This window comes from Drosophila kikkawai, chromosome 3R (genome assembly GCF_030179895.1).
Source record: "Drosophila kikkawai strain 14028-0561.14 chromosome 3R, DkikHiC1v2, whole genome shotgun sequence".
NCBI lineage: Eukaryota > Metazoa > Arthropoda > Insecta > Diptera > Drosophilidae > Drosophila > Drosophila kikkawai.
In genome coordinates this window covers 3,163,394-3,181,126 of record NC_091731.1, presented here as the reverse complement: position 1 = coordinate 3,181,126, position 17,733 = coordinate 3,163,394, and the positions used below count along the sequence as shown (strand labels likewise).

Genomic DNA, 17,733 nt, shown 5'->3' with positions numbered 1-17,733 from the left:
GTACGCAAACAGTAATCAACTACTACAGGGACTAAACAAAGATGACATAATCCAGAAGGTCAGTTGGAAGATACTGCGTATGAAGATTGCAGTGTCAAAACTCTTGGAATTATTTGGAATCCCAAGATCGACAAACTTTGCGGCAAAACACAAGTTGCCACAAACTCCAAAATAACGAGACGCGATGTAGTCTCAGAAATATTTAAAATATTTGATCCTCCTGGACTATTCTCTCCAGTTGTCATAAAGGCCAAAATATTTATGCAAGGTCTGACCAAAGAGAAATTTGACTATAACGAAGAGTTACCGGAACATCTTCAGAAGCAATGGATTGCATTCCGAGAAAGCTTACAGGCTTTGAATGAAATAAAAATTTCACGACATGTCTTCGAAGGGAAGACACCAACGACGAAGGAAATACACACATTTGTAGACGCTTCAGAAAATGCATATGCAGCAGCAGTATATCTTCGAGCAGTTCACAAGGATAAGAGGGTAACGGTCCAACTACTATGTGCAAAATCGCATTTGGCACCAATAAACACAATAACCCTTCCTCGATTGGAATTAAAGGCTGCAGTGCTTGGGGCGCAGTTAACGTCCACGGTAAAGGAACAGTTGTCCATGCAAGCAGTTCCTACATATTTCTGGGCAGACTCCGAAATTGTGCTTTCCTGGATAAATAGCCCGACCACAATAAAGGACTAATTTGTGGCAACTAGAATTACGACGATTCAGGAAGCATCGTTACAAAGGGAATGGAGACATGTCCCATCAGAATAGAACGCCGCGGATGTTGCATCAAGAGGAATATGTGGATCCAAATTCGCAAATCACAGTCTTTGGTTTTATGGGCCACTCTTTCTGTATGGACCAGCGTCAAAATGGCCAGCACCGTTTATTGCATTGTAAGGATGCGTTTTGCTGGGGTCGGCGTCTCAGTCCGCCCAGAGTCCTCATCAGATAAATTTATTTATCTTTGAGACAGTTGAGGAGGGGTTTCATAATATTCTATTTGGGGAAAACTCTTACTCGGGTCACCGAGTCGCGTACCGTTGGCTATGCCGCGACGGACGCTTATGGGGAAAATATATATGAACATGAGTATCTATAATGCCTATGTATGACTACGCTCCGGCACCATCGTAGCCAGCCCTGGTGGTACAAACTTTATGCGGGTGCCCGAAATACTCACGGCCGGCGCTGTCGTGGCCAATCCTGCCCAGAAATCTTTCTACGAAAATGCCCAGAGTACTCACGGTCGGCATAAACTGAGGTAACACTGGTGGCCCTAAATATTGTCACAGGCTTGAAATACTCGCCGACGGCACTGTCGCAGTTAATTCTGGCCAGCGAAACCTACTACGAAAATGCCCGGAGTACTCACAGACAGCAAAATCGGAGGTAACACTGGCAGCCCTAACTACTGCGCAAATGCCCGGAATACTCGCAGACGGCACTGTCGCGGCTATTTCTGGCGCGCAAATCCTACTACGAAAATGCTCGGAATACTCACAGGCAGCAAAATCGGAGGTATCACGACCAGCCCTAACTACTGCGCAAATGCCCGGAATACTCGCAGACGGCACTGTCGCGACTACTTCTGGCGCGCAAATCCTACTACGAAAATGCCCGGAATACTCACAGACAGCAAAATCGGAGGTATTACGACCAGCCCTAACTACTGCGCAAATGCCCGGAATACTCGCAGACGGCACTGTCGCGACTACTTCTGGCGCGTAAATCCTACTACGAAAATGCCCGGAATACTCGCAGACGGCAGAATCGGAGGTATTACGACCAGCCCTGACTACTGCGCAAATGCCCGGAATACTCGCAGACGGCACTGTCGCGGCTATTTCTGGTACGTAATTCCTACTACGAAAATGCCCGGAATACTCGCAGACGGCAATATCGGAGGAATTACGGCTAGCCCTAACTACTGCGCAAATGCCTACTACGAAAATGCCCGGAATACTCGCAGACGGCACTGTCGCGGCTATTTCTGGCGCGCAATTCCTACTACGAAAATGCCCGGAATACTCGCAGGCGGCAATATCGGAGGAATTACGACTAACCCTAACTACTGCGCAAATGCCCGGAATACTCGCAGACGGCACTGTCGCGGCTATTTCTGGCGCGCAATTCCTACTACGAAAATGCCCGGAATACTCGCAGACGGCAATATCGGAGGAATTACGATCAGCCCTAACTACTGCGCGATTCCTACTACGAAAATGCCCGGAATACTCGCAGACAGCAAAATCGGAGGAATTACAGCCAGCCCTAACTACTGCGCAGATGCCCGGAATACTCGCAGACGGCACCGGCGCGCCTAATCCTGTCGAGAAAACTACTGCGCACATGCCCGGAATACTCGCAGACGGCACGATCGGGGCTTGACACTTGTACCAATAATTCTAACACTTTGATTTCGAGTTACTTTACTTTTATTTGTCTGGATTTTTCCTTTCTAATCCCTATCTGTCCCTGTCGCACTCTTTATGCTCACCCTGCTTGCCGAAGCCAGTGTTTCTCTCTTGTCGATCGCTTGCTTCCACTTGCCGGCCACGCGTCGGTTAAATCTCGGACTTGGTGTTGTCTTCGTCGTTTTCTCCGCTGGCTTCCAAAACTTCCAACTTTTCTCGCCGCGCACCAAATTTCAAGTCCCGGAAGTTAGTGTGGCTGTCGGTCTCGTTTCCAAGAAATCTCCCCTGTGGGATTTTATCGGGGATTTCTTCTTAGTATTTTCCATGACGTGATCGTGGTTGGTGTCCTGGCTTCGGCGGGAAGTTCAACTATTCTCCTGACTTATTCGATAGTTTTGGGTTGCCACTTAGGGCTAACTTAAAAATTATAATTATTGACTTCAAGTTTTTGTCTCTTAACCTACTGCCGTATATATATGCTTAAAACTATTGAATATGAACTTAACCTACTTAATCCTAACTATATACATATATGTAAGGAACAAAAATGTGAAGGCCATAAGAGTGGGTCTTCACACCCCCCCTTTACTTTGGGGTGGGTGAGAAGATGGTGACGCGCCCACTTCGGGAGATATGGACCCTATACGACCTGCCGTCGATCTTCTCCTGGCGTCTTATATCCTTAGTTCTTTGTAATCCCAGCTCTCCCTCTATCCAAGTGCGTAGGGTGACTGGGATTTCTCTTCCGGCCGTCTCCACTCGCCACTGGGCCGGGGCCACTACCATGGAGGGTCCTAGCCGCTCCACGGGTCCGGATCGCGGTGTCGGTTCAGGGGAGCTGTCCGTCGAGGAACTTCCCCTTGACCGCGCGGTTCGACGTCGCTGGTTAGGGCGTCCAGTGTATGCGATCTCACGTACAGCTCCGCACGGGATCTCCTCCCTGGTTGGAGGGCCTGCCTCCACTCGCTGCCGGTTGATTCTGGCCCCGTTCCCATTGGGGCGGCGTCTTCTTTTTGTTGCTGGCTGCGGTTGCGCGAAGTCCGTGTTGCTGCCGTGTGCCCGGTCGCGGTTCTCCTGATATATGACTGCCCGTGCCCTCGCTGCTTGGCCCGATGTGCTGGGGCCGTCTAGGCGTACCTCGCCGCTGAGTCGTCGGGTGTCGTGGTTCGGCGGTGGTGCAGCCGCCCGCGCCCTTGCTGCTTGGCCCGATGTGCTGGGGCCGTCTAGTAGCGCCTCGCCGCTGAGTCGTCGCGTGTCGTGGTTCGGCGGTGGTGCAGCCGCCCGCGCCCTTGCTGCTTGGCCTGATGTGCTGGGGCCGTCTAGTAGCGCCTCGCCGCTGAGTCGTCGCGTGTCGTGGTTCGGCGGTGGTGCAGCCGCCCGCGCCCTTGCTGCTTGGCCTGATGTGCTGGGGCCGTCTAGTAGCGCCTCGCCGCTGAGTCGTCGCGTGTCGTGGTTCGGCGGTGGTGCAGCCGCCCGCGCCCTTGCTGCTTGGCCTGATGTGCTGGGGCCGTCTAGTAGCGCCTCGCCGCTGAGTCGTCGCGTGTCGTGGTTCGGCGGTGGTGCAGTTGCTGTTGGCATATTCTTCCTGACCATGGTGCGGGGGCTGTCGTAGGGGCCTGGCCCGAACAGCTCTTGGTACGACGGCGGTGGCGTCTCTGGACGTGGTGGTACCTCCCTCCACAGGGGCGTTCTTCTGTCGTCGGAGTCAGAGACCTCAATGATCTCCTCCGTGGTGGCGCTGGACAGTCGGGTTCGCGCTGTGGCGAACGACCGGGCCGTGGTTTCCATTTCGTCGGCCCTGGAGATGTCCTCGTACCGTGGCGGTGGGTTGGGCATCTCAGCGGTCGTCCTGGCCACTTCCCTGATGGAAGGCAACATGGTGTCCCGGTCGGACCTGCGGGGCAGTGTGACCTCGGCGGAGGAATTACCCGGGCTGGGTAATAGTGCGTCGCCAGAGGATCCGCTGGATCCGGGCAGTAAAGCGTCGCGTGAGGATCCGCCCGAACTACCTGCGGTGGTGCCGCTTGATGTCTCGCTGCTTGCATCACCGGTAGTAGTTGGTGCTGCGGTGTCAGCACGGGGTCGCTGCCGTGGCGGGCTCGGGTTACGGTAGCCTCCAAATCTTCCGTCTGGTTCCACTTCTCCCAGTGGGTCCCCTGGTGCGATGCAGAGATCGAGGACGTCGTCCAGGGAGAGGCCGGTGGCCTCAGCCTCCAGGATCAGCTGATCCGGTTCCCAGAGTGGATCGCTCAGGAGGTCGCGTATCGAAGTATCCAGCGTCTCCTGCATCTCCGCATCGCTGTCCGTATCCACGGTGCCCGTCACTGGGCGTCTCGGGTCTCTTGAACTCATGGCACTGCGGGTAAAGAAACTTAGTATATCTTAAATATTGGATATCCCTATGAGTGCGAATGCCTAAACTAAGCCTAGCTCCTTCCTATGTAACTCGTGTTTTCTTAGTCTAACAAGGTTTTAGTGATAGTAGATAATAAAAAAAAGTTTTGAGTGGCCAGTCATTGAATTCCCCTCGATGGGGAGGGACGTTGGGTAGTCGCGACTACCAGCAAGTGGCCCCTTTTCTCAAGACTTGGTCCCCTCGGCGGCAACGGGTGGCTCGTCGTCGTCGGTATCCTCGTAATGGTATTCCTTTACGTCCCCTAGTCCGGCTGTGCGTCGTCGTCGACTCCCAGGCACCTGTAATTGTAAGAGATTAGGAGACAGGAACTTGTGAACCTTGTATGGTCCATCGTATTTGGCCGCCAGCTTTGCAGTGAATCCCTCTGAAGCCTTGGATAGTACGTGGCGGCGGAGGAGTACCAGTGATCCCACGGCCGGTCGCCATTCCCGGCGTCGGAGATTGTAGTGTCGTCTTTGTTCGTTGGATGCTCGCTCGCTGTTGTCTTTGACGATCCGGAACAATTCCTGCATCTGTTCCGCCTTCTTTCCTGGTGGTGGCTGATTCGACGTGTGACTCGGCGTGGCTTGATCGAACAATGTATTGGGTAGTCTCGGTTCCCTTCCTTGCATGATGAAGGCGGGGCTGAATCCGGTGGTGTCTGAAACGCTTGAGTTTATGGCCAGCGAGAGTTCGGGAAGTAGCTCGTCCCAGGTGTTTTGTTCAGCTCCATCCAAGTACAGGGCCAGCATTGTTTTTATGGTCCTGTTTGCCCTTTCCGTTGGGTTCTGTTGTGGCGTGTAGGGGGCTGTGTGCTGAAGTTCCATCCCAAGATTTTTGCAGAATGTTTTAAACGACCGGCTGGTGAACTGGGTCCCGTTGTCACATACGAATGTATGTGGAACGCCAAAACGACTCAGAATCCGATTCCGGAACGATCGTTCGAGATGGGGTGTCGTCGCTTTCCGGAGTGGGACTAATTCTACCCATTTGGTGAATGCGTCCAAAAATACCAGTAACATGGTATTTCCATGACGAGAACGTGGAAACGGACCCATGAAGTCCGCACATACTACGCTGAATGGTTCTTTGACTTGGCGTGTTGACATCTGGCCGGCGGGTTTAAGTTGGCTTACCTTGTATTTTTGGCAGGTGGGGCACCGTCGTACGTACTTGGTGACTTCCCTGAAGAGTCCTGGCCAGTAATACTTTTGCGCTACACGTTTGCTGGTTTTCCGTGTCCCGAGATGTCCAGCTGTCGGATGATCGTGGCACTCCTGTAGGACTCGTTGTCGGTACTCCTGGCCAACGCATAGCTTCCACGGAACCTGGTCTTCCTCCTGGGGTGTATTCCCCGTCATTCGGTACAGCTGGCCTCCTTCGATCCGGTAGTCTGGAAATTTTCCCGGTTCCTGAGTTACTTGAAGTATCATCTTGCGCACCCATTTGCATTGCGATGGCTCTACGTTGGCTTGTTGTACTGTGTCCAAGGGCTGACGGGAAAGAGCGTCGGCTACTATGTTGAATTTCCCTCGTCGATACTGAACGTCGAACTGATATTGTTGCAGTTCGAGTGCCCATCTGGCGATTCGTCCGGTCGGGTTGTCGATTGAGTTTAACCACTTAAGCGCCAGATGATCCGTCACGACTTCGAACCGATATCCTTCCAGGTAGCAGCGCATTTTGCGAATGGCCCATACGATCGCGAGGCACTCCTTTTCTGTTACCGAGTAATTCTCCTCGGCTCGGGTTAATCGTCGACTGGCATAAGCTATGACCCGTTCCACCCCGTCGATGCTTTGTAGTAGGACTGCTCCTAACCCGTGATCGCTAGCGTCGGTTTGCAGGGAAAACTTCTGCGTAAAATCGGGACACGCAAGTACTGGGGCTTCGGTGAGTCGGGTTTTTAGAGTCTCGAAAGCTTGCTCCTGTTCCGTGTCCCAACTCCATTTCCTGCCTTTCCGGAGGAGCGTGGATATCGGTTCTACGATGGCTGCAAAGTTCGGGACGAAACGGCGGTACCACGACGCGACACCGAGGCAGCGTCGCAATTCACGGACATTCGTAGGCGGTTGTAGCTCGCGAATTGCTGCGATCTTATCAGGATCAGTGTGGATCCCTGACTCGCTTATCACGTGACCCAGGTATTTTAGACTCCGCTGAAAGAAACTACACTTGTCTCGGTTGAGTTTCAGGTTAGCTTGTCGGAGTCGCCTAAATACTTCGCGCAGGTTTTCGATGTGTTCGTCGAGAGTCGTGCCGATAACAATGATGTCATCTAAGTACGCGAAGGCTGAAGGTTCTAACTCCGGGCCTATGACGCTATCGAGAGCTCTTTGAAATGTCGCGGGAGCTGAATGTAACCCGAATGGCATCACCTTCCAGTGGAAGAGGCCTCGTCCCGGGACGGTAAAAGCGGTGTATTCCCGACTGGCAGGCGCGACCGGAATTTGCCAGTATCCACTCTTAAGGTCGAGAGTGGAAATGAATCGCGCGTTCCGTAAACGTTCCAGAATGTGATGAATTCTGGGTAGGGGGTACGCGTCGGGGACTGATCGCGCGTTCAGTTGTCGATAATCCACGCACATTCGGATATCGCCTGTCTTTTTCCCGACTAGTACTATTGGTGCACTATGAGGGCTTTTTGATGGCTCGATCCGTCCATCCCGCAAGAGTTCATCTACTTGTTTGTTTATAACCGCTTGCATTGCTGGATTTTTAGGGTAATATCGCTGCTTAATGGGCTTGTCATCACTCATAACAATGTGATGTTCCGCGATATTAGAAGTGCCCGCCAGATGGTCAAATTTATCTAATTCGGTCTGCAGAAAAGCACTCACCCTCGGATCCATGGTGTCCGGTGCCGCTGTCAAGCTCGTGTTGGTGTCGATGCTGGCTAGGCTTTCCTCTCTCCGGATGTCCGTTGATGTTGATCCGTCAGGCCTAACGCCGTCTTCGCCTTCCACAATTGGTTCTCGGAACCGGACTTTCCTAGTTGGTAGAGGTGTCTCTGGTCCTTGTCGGAAAGGATTGTGTTGTCGAGCGGTCTGGCTGCTGGTAGGCAAGGCCGAAGTCCAGCTAGGTTGGGTCTCCCTTACCATCGGGTCTCCGTGTCGGTTCCGATTCCGTCTGGCACGATTCGGTCGTCTGTGTTTGACTGTGGGGGTCTCCTTAGTGTCCTCGTTGCTCCTGGATATTCCGGGAGGATCAGCCACGCACTCCTCGCTCGGTGCGTCGTTCCTCGCCGACATCTCCGGGTTTTCCTCGTTGGTTCGCAGGATTCCAGAAGGAGCAGCCACGCACTCCTCGTTCGGTGCGTCGTTCCTTGCTGAATTTTCCGGGTTTTCCTCGTTGCTTCGCAGGATTCCAGAAGGAGCAGCCACGCACTCCTCGTTCGGTGCGTCGTTCCTTGCTGAAATTTCTAGCTTTTCCTCGTTGCTTCGCAGGATTCCAGAAGGAGCAGCCACGCACTCCTCGTTCGGTGCGTCGTTCCTTGCTGAAATGTCTAGCTTTTCCTCGTTGCTTCGCAGGCTTCCAGAAAGAACAGCCACGCACTCCTCGTTCGGTGCGTCGTTCCTCGCTGAAATTTCCAGATTTTCCTCGTTGCTTCGCAGGCTTCCAGAAGGAGCAGCCACGCACTCCTCGTTCGGTGCGTCGTTCCTCGCTGAAATTTCCAGATTTTCCTCGTTGCTTCGTAGGATTCCAGAGGGAGCAGCCACGCACTCCTCGTTCGGTGCGTCGTCCCTCGCTGAAATCTCCGGATTGTTTTGTTCCTCGCTGGTCAATTCTGCCCTCGAATCCAATTGTAAGTGTTCTCCTCCGCAGCTAATGATGGCCTTGATGCCACAAAGGAAGTCGATTCCCAATAGTATGTCATCTAGCACCGTGGGCATCACTAGCAAGAACAGTTTTACCTGCTGTTGGCCCAGGTGAATGGTTACTACAAGGCCCCTAGTGAGGTCTCGGTGGGATCCATCCGCCAATCGGATCCGGGTGCGAATCTCTCGCCAGTCTCTTCCTCTTCCGATCTGCGCCGCCCGTTGTTCGCTAATGAAACTTCGGGTGGCTCCCGTATCCAGGGTGGCCTTAAACGTGTTTCCTTTGATGCGGACCTGCGCCTGGATCCGGCCCTGCTTTAGTCTTAGTACTTGGCTTATTGGCTTGGGGAAACGCCCGGGTTCCTCGGGCGATCCCCGCCTGCTCGAGGCCCGTAGCCGTTTCCCGATCTGCGGCAGCATTCCACAGTGCGAAGGCCACGTCTGCCACAGTCCCAGCAGAATAGAACTTGCGGCTGTCGGCATTCCCTTTGGAAATGGCCACTTTCCCCACAATTCCTGCAGGCGTTGAGTGCGTTGATCGGGGCTTCTGATTCCGGCATTATGGTCCCATGCTGTATCTCGGCTCCTGGTCCGTTCGGCCCCTCCGGGTTTGGGGGTGTGTGTACTCCTATCGGACCACCTGTAGATCCTCGGTGGGGTGCCCTGAATCCTTCGCGTTCCTGATTACCCATTTGGTTTCATTGTCCTCGACTTCTTACGATCTCGAAGTTTACCACTAGTTGTGTCAGCTCGGCTAGCGTGTGAAAATCCTGACGCCGTGTGTACAGTTGGTACTCCGGCAACATATTTTCGTACACGCGCTCCAGTTCTTGCGCCATGGTGTATCCCGCTCGTTGCATGAGTATGCGGAGATCGATCAAGTAGAATTTGAACAGCTCACCTGGTCTCTGTGTATGCGTCCGTATCTGGTCTTCCAGCCTTTGGAAGTACCGTGGCGGTAAGAAAAATTCCAGAAACTCCTTCTTAAAAGTTTTCCATGTCGTGCCCTGCAGTCTGCTCGTTCGGAACCAGCTCTCTGCCCTTCCGGTTAGGAGCACTGGCATTGCCTGGGGTAGGGCCCTCAGATCGACCTGATACGTGGCTGCTCTTTCTTCCATGTGTTCCATAAATCGGAGTGGGTCGCCAGATCCATCAAAAGTAAGCCCCCATCGAGCCATCTTGTCCACCAATGTGGCGCAAGAGGTGCCTTCAGGTCGCGCGCTACGACGTTCGTCTACTTGTAGCAGCGACACCAAATTAGGAGCCGAATTGGTCCGTGGCAGCTGAAGGGTGTGACTCCTGCAGTCGCCCGATACCTTTTCGCCCGTAGGTTCAACCATGACGGTAAGCGGCGATTTTTGGTCGGGAGTAACGGCATTCCCGTATGCCGCTTCCATTTTCGCCAATTGTCCTTGCGTTTCTGGCGACAGATCCTCCCGCTTCGAAAATTCGCTGAGTCGTTGGCGTAATTCCTCGACGGTTCCAACGCTACTTAGCCCGAACGCGGCGGTCAGGGTCTCGAGTTCCTGTTTCCTACGATACGAGATCCACTTGACACCCATTACGTGAGGGTATATACGCGTGACGTTTGGATTCTCGACGATGGCACCAAAAAAAAAATTCAAATTTTGTTTCGATGACCACGGACTACTGTGTTGTTTTTCGTTTGAAATGCCAGCCGCGAATGTTTAATTAATTAATTTTTTTATCCGTATGATGCACGTGGTTCACGATTTTTAATTGCACAATGCACGCGGTTTTATTCTTCGGCGACGAACGACTGTACTTGTTTTGCACGATGCTCACGATAAAAAAAATGTTCTTGTTGTTTGCTGGTCTTGACCGATGTTGACTGCTTGAGTTCTCACGAACGACTGTCCCGATTGCAATGAGTTCTCGTTGTTATATACCCGATGGCGGCGCGATCACGTTGCTTCTCGTCGGTTTTTTTTTTTTTTTTTTTTTTTTTTTCCCCGGGTCAAACTCACGCACGTGGTTCTCTGCTTACTATGGGTATTATGAGCGTGCGATCTCAGAGGTTAGGTAGAGCCCTGTTTGTACTACTGTTACTACTATTACTACTACTTTTGTTAGTATTTTCCCCATTAAAATTCTTTTCTTGTTTTCGGATATATTTTATTTATTTTGCTGATTCCGAATTTTTCAATTTGACTTTTCTCTCAATGCATTCGAAATTTCTTCTCAATAACAAAATGTAACAAAATTTCTCCCAGAATTTTCTCTGTGTATTTCCCCTTGACAGAAATTTTCCCAGTGGTGGAGAATAAAATGATCTAGTGGTTCTTTAGGCCACGATGGTTGGAATTTTCCCCTTAAGTTTCCTCAACTAGTCCCTGCTCGGGCGCCAATCTGTAAGGATGCGTTTTGCTGGGGTCGGCGTCTCAGTCCGCCCAGAGTCCTCATCAGATAAATTTATTTATCTTTGAGACAGTTGAGGAGGGGTTTCATAATATTCTATTTGGGGAAAACTCTTACTCGGGTCACCGAGTCGCGTACCGTTGGCTATGCCGCGACGGACGCTTATGGGGAAAATATATATGAACATGAGTATCTATAATGCCTATGTATGACTACGCTCCGGCACCATCGTAGCCAGCCCTGGTGGTACAAACTTTATGCGGGTGCCCGAAATACTCACGGCCGGCGCTGTCGTGGCCAATCCTGCCCAGAAATCTTTCTACGAAAATGCCCAGAGTACTCACGGTCGGCATAAACTGAGGTAACACTGGTGGCCCTAAATATTGTCACAGGCTTGAAATACTCGCCGACGGCACTGTCGCAGTTAATTCTGGCCAGCGAAACCTACTACGAAAATGCCCGGAGTACTCACAGACAGCAAAATCGGAGGTAACACTGGCAGCCCTAACTACTGCGCAAATGCCCGGAATACTCGCAGACGGCACTGTCGCGGCTATTTCTGGCGCGCAAATCCTACTACGAAAATGCTCGGAATACTCACAGGCAGCAAAATCGGAGGTATCACGACCAGCCCTAACTACTGCGCAAATGCCCGGAATACTCGCAGACGGCACTGTCGCGACTACTTCTGGCGCGCAAATCCTACTACGAAAATGCCCGGAATACTCACAGACAGCAAAATCGGAGGTATTACGACCAGCCCTAACTACTGCGCAAATGCCCGGAATACTCGCAGACGGCACTGTCGCGACTACTTCTGGCGCGTAAATCCTACTACGAAAATGCCCGGAATACTCGCAGACGGCAGAATCGGAGGTATTACGACCAGCCCTGACTACTGCGCAAATGCCCGGAATACTCGCAGACGGCACTGTCGCGGCTATTTCTGGTACGTAATTCCTACTACGAAAATGCCCGGAATACTCGCAGACGGCAATATCGGAGGAATTACGGCTAGCCCTAACTACTGCGCAAATGCCTACTACGAAAATGCCCGGAATACTCGCAGACGGCACTGTCGCGGCTATTTCTGGCGCGCAATTCCTACTACGAAAATGCCCGGAATACTCGCATGCGGCAATATCGGAGGAATTACGACTAACCCTAACTACTGCGCAAATGCCCGGAATACTCGCAGACGGCACTGTCGCGGCTATTTCTGGCGCGCAATTCCTACTACGAAAATGCCCGGAATACTCGCAGACGGCAATATTACTTTACTTTTATTTGTCTGGATTTTTCCTTTCTAATCCCTATCTGTCCCTGTCGCACTCTTTATGCTCACCCTGCTTGCCGAAGCCAGTGTTTCTCTCTTGTCGATCGCTTGCTTCCACTTGCCGGCCACGCGTCGGTTAAATCTCGGACTTGGTGTTGTCTTCGTCGTTTTCTCCGCTGGCTTCCAAAACTTCCAACTTTTCTCGCCGCGCACCAAATTTCAAGTCCCGGAAGTTAGTGTGGCTGTCGGTCTCGTTTCCAAGAAATCTCCCCTGTGGGATTTTATCGGGGATTTCTTCTTAGTATTTTCCATGACGTGATCGTGGTTGGTGTCCTGGCTTCGGCGGGAAGTTCAACTATTCTCCTGACTTATTCGATAGTTTTGGGTTGCCACTTAGGGCTAACTTAAAAATTATAATTATTGACTTCAAGTTTTTGTCTCTTAACCTACTGCCGTATATATATGCTTAAAACTATTGAATATGAACTTAACCTACTTAATCCTAACTATATACATATATGTAAGGAACAAAAATGTGAAGGCCATAAGAGTGGGTCTTCACAGCATCTAAACTTGAGCGCATGGCCAAAACTGCAGAAACATGTTTAGGAGCAGTTAAAGAAGATATCAGTCTGATATACAATATTAATCACGGAAATTCATTTTCCAAGCTACTACGGATAGTAGCTTATATCCTGCGGTGGAAAAGAAAACCACTAGTTGCAGGAGAAACAATAAACGTTGAAGAACTTGAACGAGCAAGGAAATTAGTTCTTCGCAGCATCCAGCAGAAGCATTTCATCGCAGAGTTCAAAAGTTTGAAGAAGTCTCGCGATGTCGAAAAGAGCAGCAACATAAGCTCTCTCACACCGTTTATAGACCAGGACAATCTCATCCGAGTTGGCGGAAGGTTGGAAGCAGCTGCATTATCATATGATGCTAAGCACCCATTACTGCTTCCATACAATGACCCAATTGTCAAGCTTATCTTTGAAAAAGTGCACAAGGATAATATGCACTGTGGAGCCCAAGCATTAGTGGCCACTTCACGACAAAGATATTGGGCTATAAAGGCAAAAACAATTGCCCGAAATGTTGTACTCAGCTGTGTAAAATGTACCAGAGCCAAACCAAAATTGATGGAACAAATCATGGGACATTTACCACCATTAAGAGTAACGCAAGCAAGGCCGTTCCTTAATGCCGGCGTCGATTATTGTGGACCCTTTAAAATCCACTATAAAATTCGTGGAAAGAAACCACATACAGCATACATTGCCATATTTTGCTGTTTCGCCACTAAAGCAGTCCATCTGGAGCTAGTAAGCGATCTTACAACGGAGGCATTCTTGGGAGCACTGCGTCGGTTTATAAGTCGACGTGGAAGATGTCAAACGCTGCACTGCGATAATGCAACCAATTTTGTTGGAGCTAGGAATAAGCTTCAAGAGCTGGAAGATGCCATCTTTCCGGAGACAGCCAGAAAGGCTATTATTGAGAGTTGCTCTAACAAAGGAGTCAACTTTAAATTTATCCCGCCAAGAGCACCTCATTTTGGAGGATTATGGGAAGCTGCTGTAAAATCAGCTAAGCATTTGCTGCTGAAAAATGTCACCACAGCGAATCTAACATATGAAGAGTTGGAAACAGTCATAGTAGAGATTGAAGCAATCTTAAACTCTCGGCCGCTAGTTCCAATGTCATCGGATCCAAATGACTTGACTGCAATTACTCCCGGCCTTTTTCTTATTGGAGAACCACTAACCGCTCAGGCTGACAGCGAGCCTTCTCAGCAACCACAGTCATTGGGACAAAGATGGCAAGCTGTATCCAAGTTAAAGCATGCCTTTTGGAGTCAATGGTCAACCGACTATCTTCAACAATTGCAACAAAGGCAAAAATGGAGGCGATCATCAGCAAATATAAAGGAAGGAGCTTTGGTGTTGATCAAAGAAGACAACACACCAGTACTCCAATGGCCAATGGGACGAGTTGTCAAGACATTTCATGGAAAGGACAATTTTGTCAGAGTAGTGGAGGTAAAAACAGCAAAAGGATACTTCAAGCGTGATATCCAACACATAGCACCGCTGTTTCCGGAAGAAGAACCAGTACACAAACACCCTGTATCCGAAGAATCCGACGACAACAGCGTTGATGAACATGCATCGAAGAGGAAAAAGACATCAACTATGTCTACAGTGGCAATGACATTGATAGTAATGCTTTTAGTGTTACCATTAACTGTGGCACAATCCGTTAACGTGACACAGTTTATGTCAAGGCCTGGAATTTTCTTCGAAAAAATTGGAAAGGGCCAACTTGCCACCACGGATCGGTCCATCGTTGTATATTACAATTTGAATCCCTACTGGCATGATATGAACACATTCTCAATGGGAGTTACGAAGGTTGGCCACGTATGTCCACAATTTCCATATAAGGAAGCATGTACGAGTATGTATCATCATTTGAAACATCTGGAGGAGGACCTGCAAGCTGAAAATATGCTACTAGCAAGAACTAGAAAACAAAGAGCCCCACTCGACATCGTTGGAAATATAGCAAGTAGTCTTTTTGGTGTATTGGATTCAACATATGCCAAAGACATGGCTAGCACAATAAATAAGGTTAAATATAATGAGGAACACTTATTAACCTTATTAAAGAATCAAACGTCCTTAATAGATTCAACAATTAATGTCATAAAGAGAGACGAAATTTCGAACGCTAAGCGACTTAAGTTGATTGAGGACTACATTGCTGACACAAGAAATGCCAGTAATCTATTTGATAAATGGTCGTGGTATACGTCACTGTCGACTCAGCTTGCGATGATGGCGTCAAATCTTCAACGTGTACAATCGGAAATAATTAATATATTAACCGATGTTCGTCACAACAAAATCAGCCCAATGTTGATATCACCACGACAGCTTAAGGAACAACTGGAGCAAATACGAAGACACTTAAAGACTGGACAAATTCTTCCAGTGTCGCCAAATAACATCCTCATGGCATACCAGATGATGAAAGGAGAAGGAGCTATTGTGGATGATCACGTCATTATTAAAGTCAAGTTTCCGTTGATTTCGTCACAAGTTTTAGACATCTACAAACTGACTCCCATTCCATTCATATCTCAGGAAGGGATCCAGTCAATTGAAACACGAGCACCGTTTCTGGCCATCAACAGTCATCATGATGAGTTTGTAGAAATGTCTGAGGCGGACTTTAAGACTTGCCAAGAACGGGCTAAGAATGATTTCATCTGCTACAATAAGCAAGCGATGTTCTCTTCAGAGACAAGTTGTGAGATGAAATTGTTTCACAATAAAACAGATGCTTCTTGCAAACTAATAACTACAAAAAGAGCATTTTTATGGCTTGGAACGTATGCCGAAAATCAATGGATCTTTGCTACAAATTCATGCTTAAAGCTATCTGCTGTGTGTGTAGATGGTGTATCTGATATAGAATTACAAGGCTCTGGATGGTTAACTGCCAGACCTGGATGTACGATTCGAAATACATTAATGACAATCACTACACGAGAAGCCACAGAAACTAAACTTCAAGCATCATATGCTCGGTTTGGAGACATCGACTTAACAGAAACTGTGACAAAGAGCTCCAATACTACGAATTCCATCGATGTAAGGACTCTAAATGTCAATGAGCTGCTACAAAGGAAAATGGAACTGTTCCCGAAGGACACATTCAGGCTACCACATAGTCTTGCACCTATTGAGCATCATCATATCGCCATTTATGTTGGACTAATATTCGTGATGATTATTAGCATCATTCATTTCGTTAAAAAATGGCAAGTAACTCAACAAAATCAACGAGGCCATACCACGTCTGCAACTATGGCTACTCTCGCAACTCAACCGTTTACAGTCAACATTGATGATTGTTGAACATCCGTTCAACGGGCGGGAGAATGTACAATTTCGTCAAGAAGATAATTGCTCGCAGCTGCCACCAGCCATCTATTGATAAGATTGCATCTGGACGCTGCCCATCTACCTAAATAAACTCGGGAAACTCGCGATACCCGGGTCACGCAGGTCCGCGCACACATGTGTGATTACGGGTCATAAACAAGAATCCCGCGATCGGTCACGTTCTTCACACCATTTGCATGCAGACGTCACAGGAATTAGTTATCTAAGTAGTTCCCATGGCTGTATCCAGCTGTTTATGTTTTTATAGGATAAACCCATGTAGCCCAAAAGTAGACCTAAGTAAATACCCTTTGACCCGAAAACATGTATATAAACCCCATGCAGTATCCAATAAAATCAGTACGAAAAGAACTCTGCGTATTCACTTCTCCGCAGCCCAATTTGTATTGTACTTATTGCGGCGACCATAGCCACTGGTACTGAACCTGAGGCACGCAACTAAAACCATTTCAGCATTAGGATTTATTCTGAATCCGCACATTTGGTGACCCCCGACTTCGAACCGCACTCTGTTCGAAAAGTTGATTTAAAATTCTTTTAAATCAATTAAAGAAATCACGTTAGTGATTAAGTGGTCACATTTGGTGACCCCCGACTTCGAACCGCATTCTGTTCGACAAGTTGATTTAAAGTTCTTTTAAATCAATTAAAGAAATCACGTTAGTGATTAAGTGGTCACATTTGGTGACCCCCGACTTCGAACCGCATTCTGTTCGACAAGTTGATTTAAAGTTCTTTTAAATCAATTAAAGAAATCACGTTAGTGATTAAGTGGTCACATTTGGTGACCCCCGACTTCGAACCGCATTTTGTTCGACAGTTGATTAAAAAAAAAAAAAAAAAATTTTTAAGTCAACTGAAGCAATCACGTTACTGATTAATTGGTCAACAAGGCGACCAATCAGCATTTAAACAGAAGTTCACTTGGCGAACTCTGGTGCTAACTGCTATCAACTTGGCGATAGACATTCAAAAAAAAAAAAAAAAAGAAGCAATAAAGGTCAACAAGGCGACCTGAAATAACTCAAAGCACAGATTTGGTCAACTCGGCGAACCAATCTGCAATTTCTACGTGATTACGATACTTTTACTAATATTAATAAACCACGGTGTGAGTCGAGGCACATCATAACAAAATACCTCTTAAGGTTTATTTAATAAAGTAAAATGGCATCGTCAAATATCACCATGTTATTGGATGAACAGCAGGCGCTGGGCGAGCGCATACAATCTCTAATAAGGAACTTCAAGAAGGATTCCGACAGCAGGAAAACCAAACCTGCATATTATACGGAGCGTTTGGCAAATCTGGAGGGACTCTGGACAAATTTTGCCAGCAGAGATGCCAAAATACGAGCCATTTTAAAAGGAGAATCAAGCAATAATTATAAATAATTATTTTATCGAAATAAAAAATTTAGTAGTTGAATACCAAAATATATTCAACACTAAGCTCGCAGCATTA

At 48.7% G+C, this 17,733-nt stretch overlaps 1 protein-coding gene across 4 annotated transcripts; it reads right to left on the bottom strand.

Annotated features, from left to right (window-relative positions):
- Nucleotides 1–2,414: 2,414 nt before the first annotated feature.
- Nucleotides 2,415–10,930, bottom strand: LOC138928901 (AF4/FMR2 family member 1-like). 4 transcript variants are annotated; one of them, XM_070287169.1, is made up of 2 exons: nucleotides 10,635–10,930; nucleotides 2,415–4,785 (listed from the first exon to the last, which is right to left on the bottom strand). In XM_070287169.1, the coding sequence occupies exon 2, from the start codon at nucleotides 4,779–4,781 to the stop codon at nucleotides 3,015–3,017; it is 1,767 nt and encodes a 588-aa protein (XP_070143270.1). In that variant the 5' UTR covers nucleotides 4,782–4,785; nucleotides 10,635–10,930; the 3' UTR covers nucleotides 2,415–3,014. The 4 variants fall into 4 exon arrangements, with proteins under 4 accessions (XP_070143270.1, XP_070143272.1, XP_070143273.1 ...); XM_070287171.1 differs by having other exon boundaries at nucleotides 10,651–10,930; XM_070287172.1 differs by lacking the exon at nucleotides 10,635–10,930 and adding an exon at nucleotides 7,665–7,767.
- Between the last annotated feature and the right edge of the window lie 6,803 nt (nucleotides 10,931–17,733).

Coding starts and splice junctions, on each gene's coding strand:
- LOC138928901 (XM_070287169.1), bottom strand. CDS start 4,781: ATGAGTTCAAGAGACCCGAGACGCCCAGTGACGGGCACCGTGGATACG.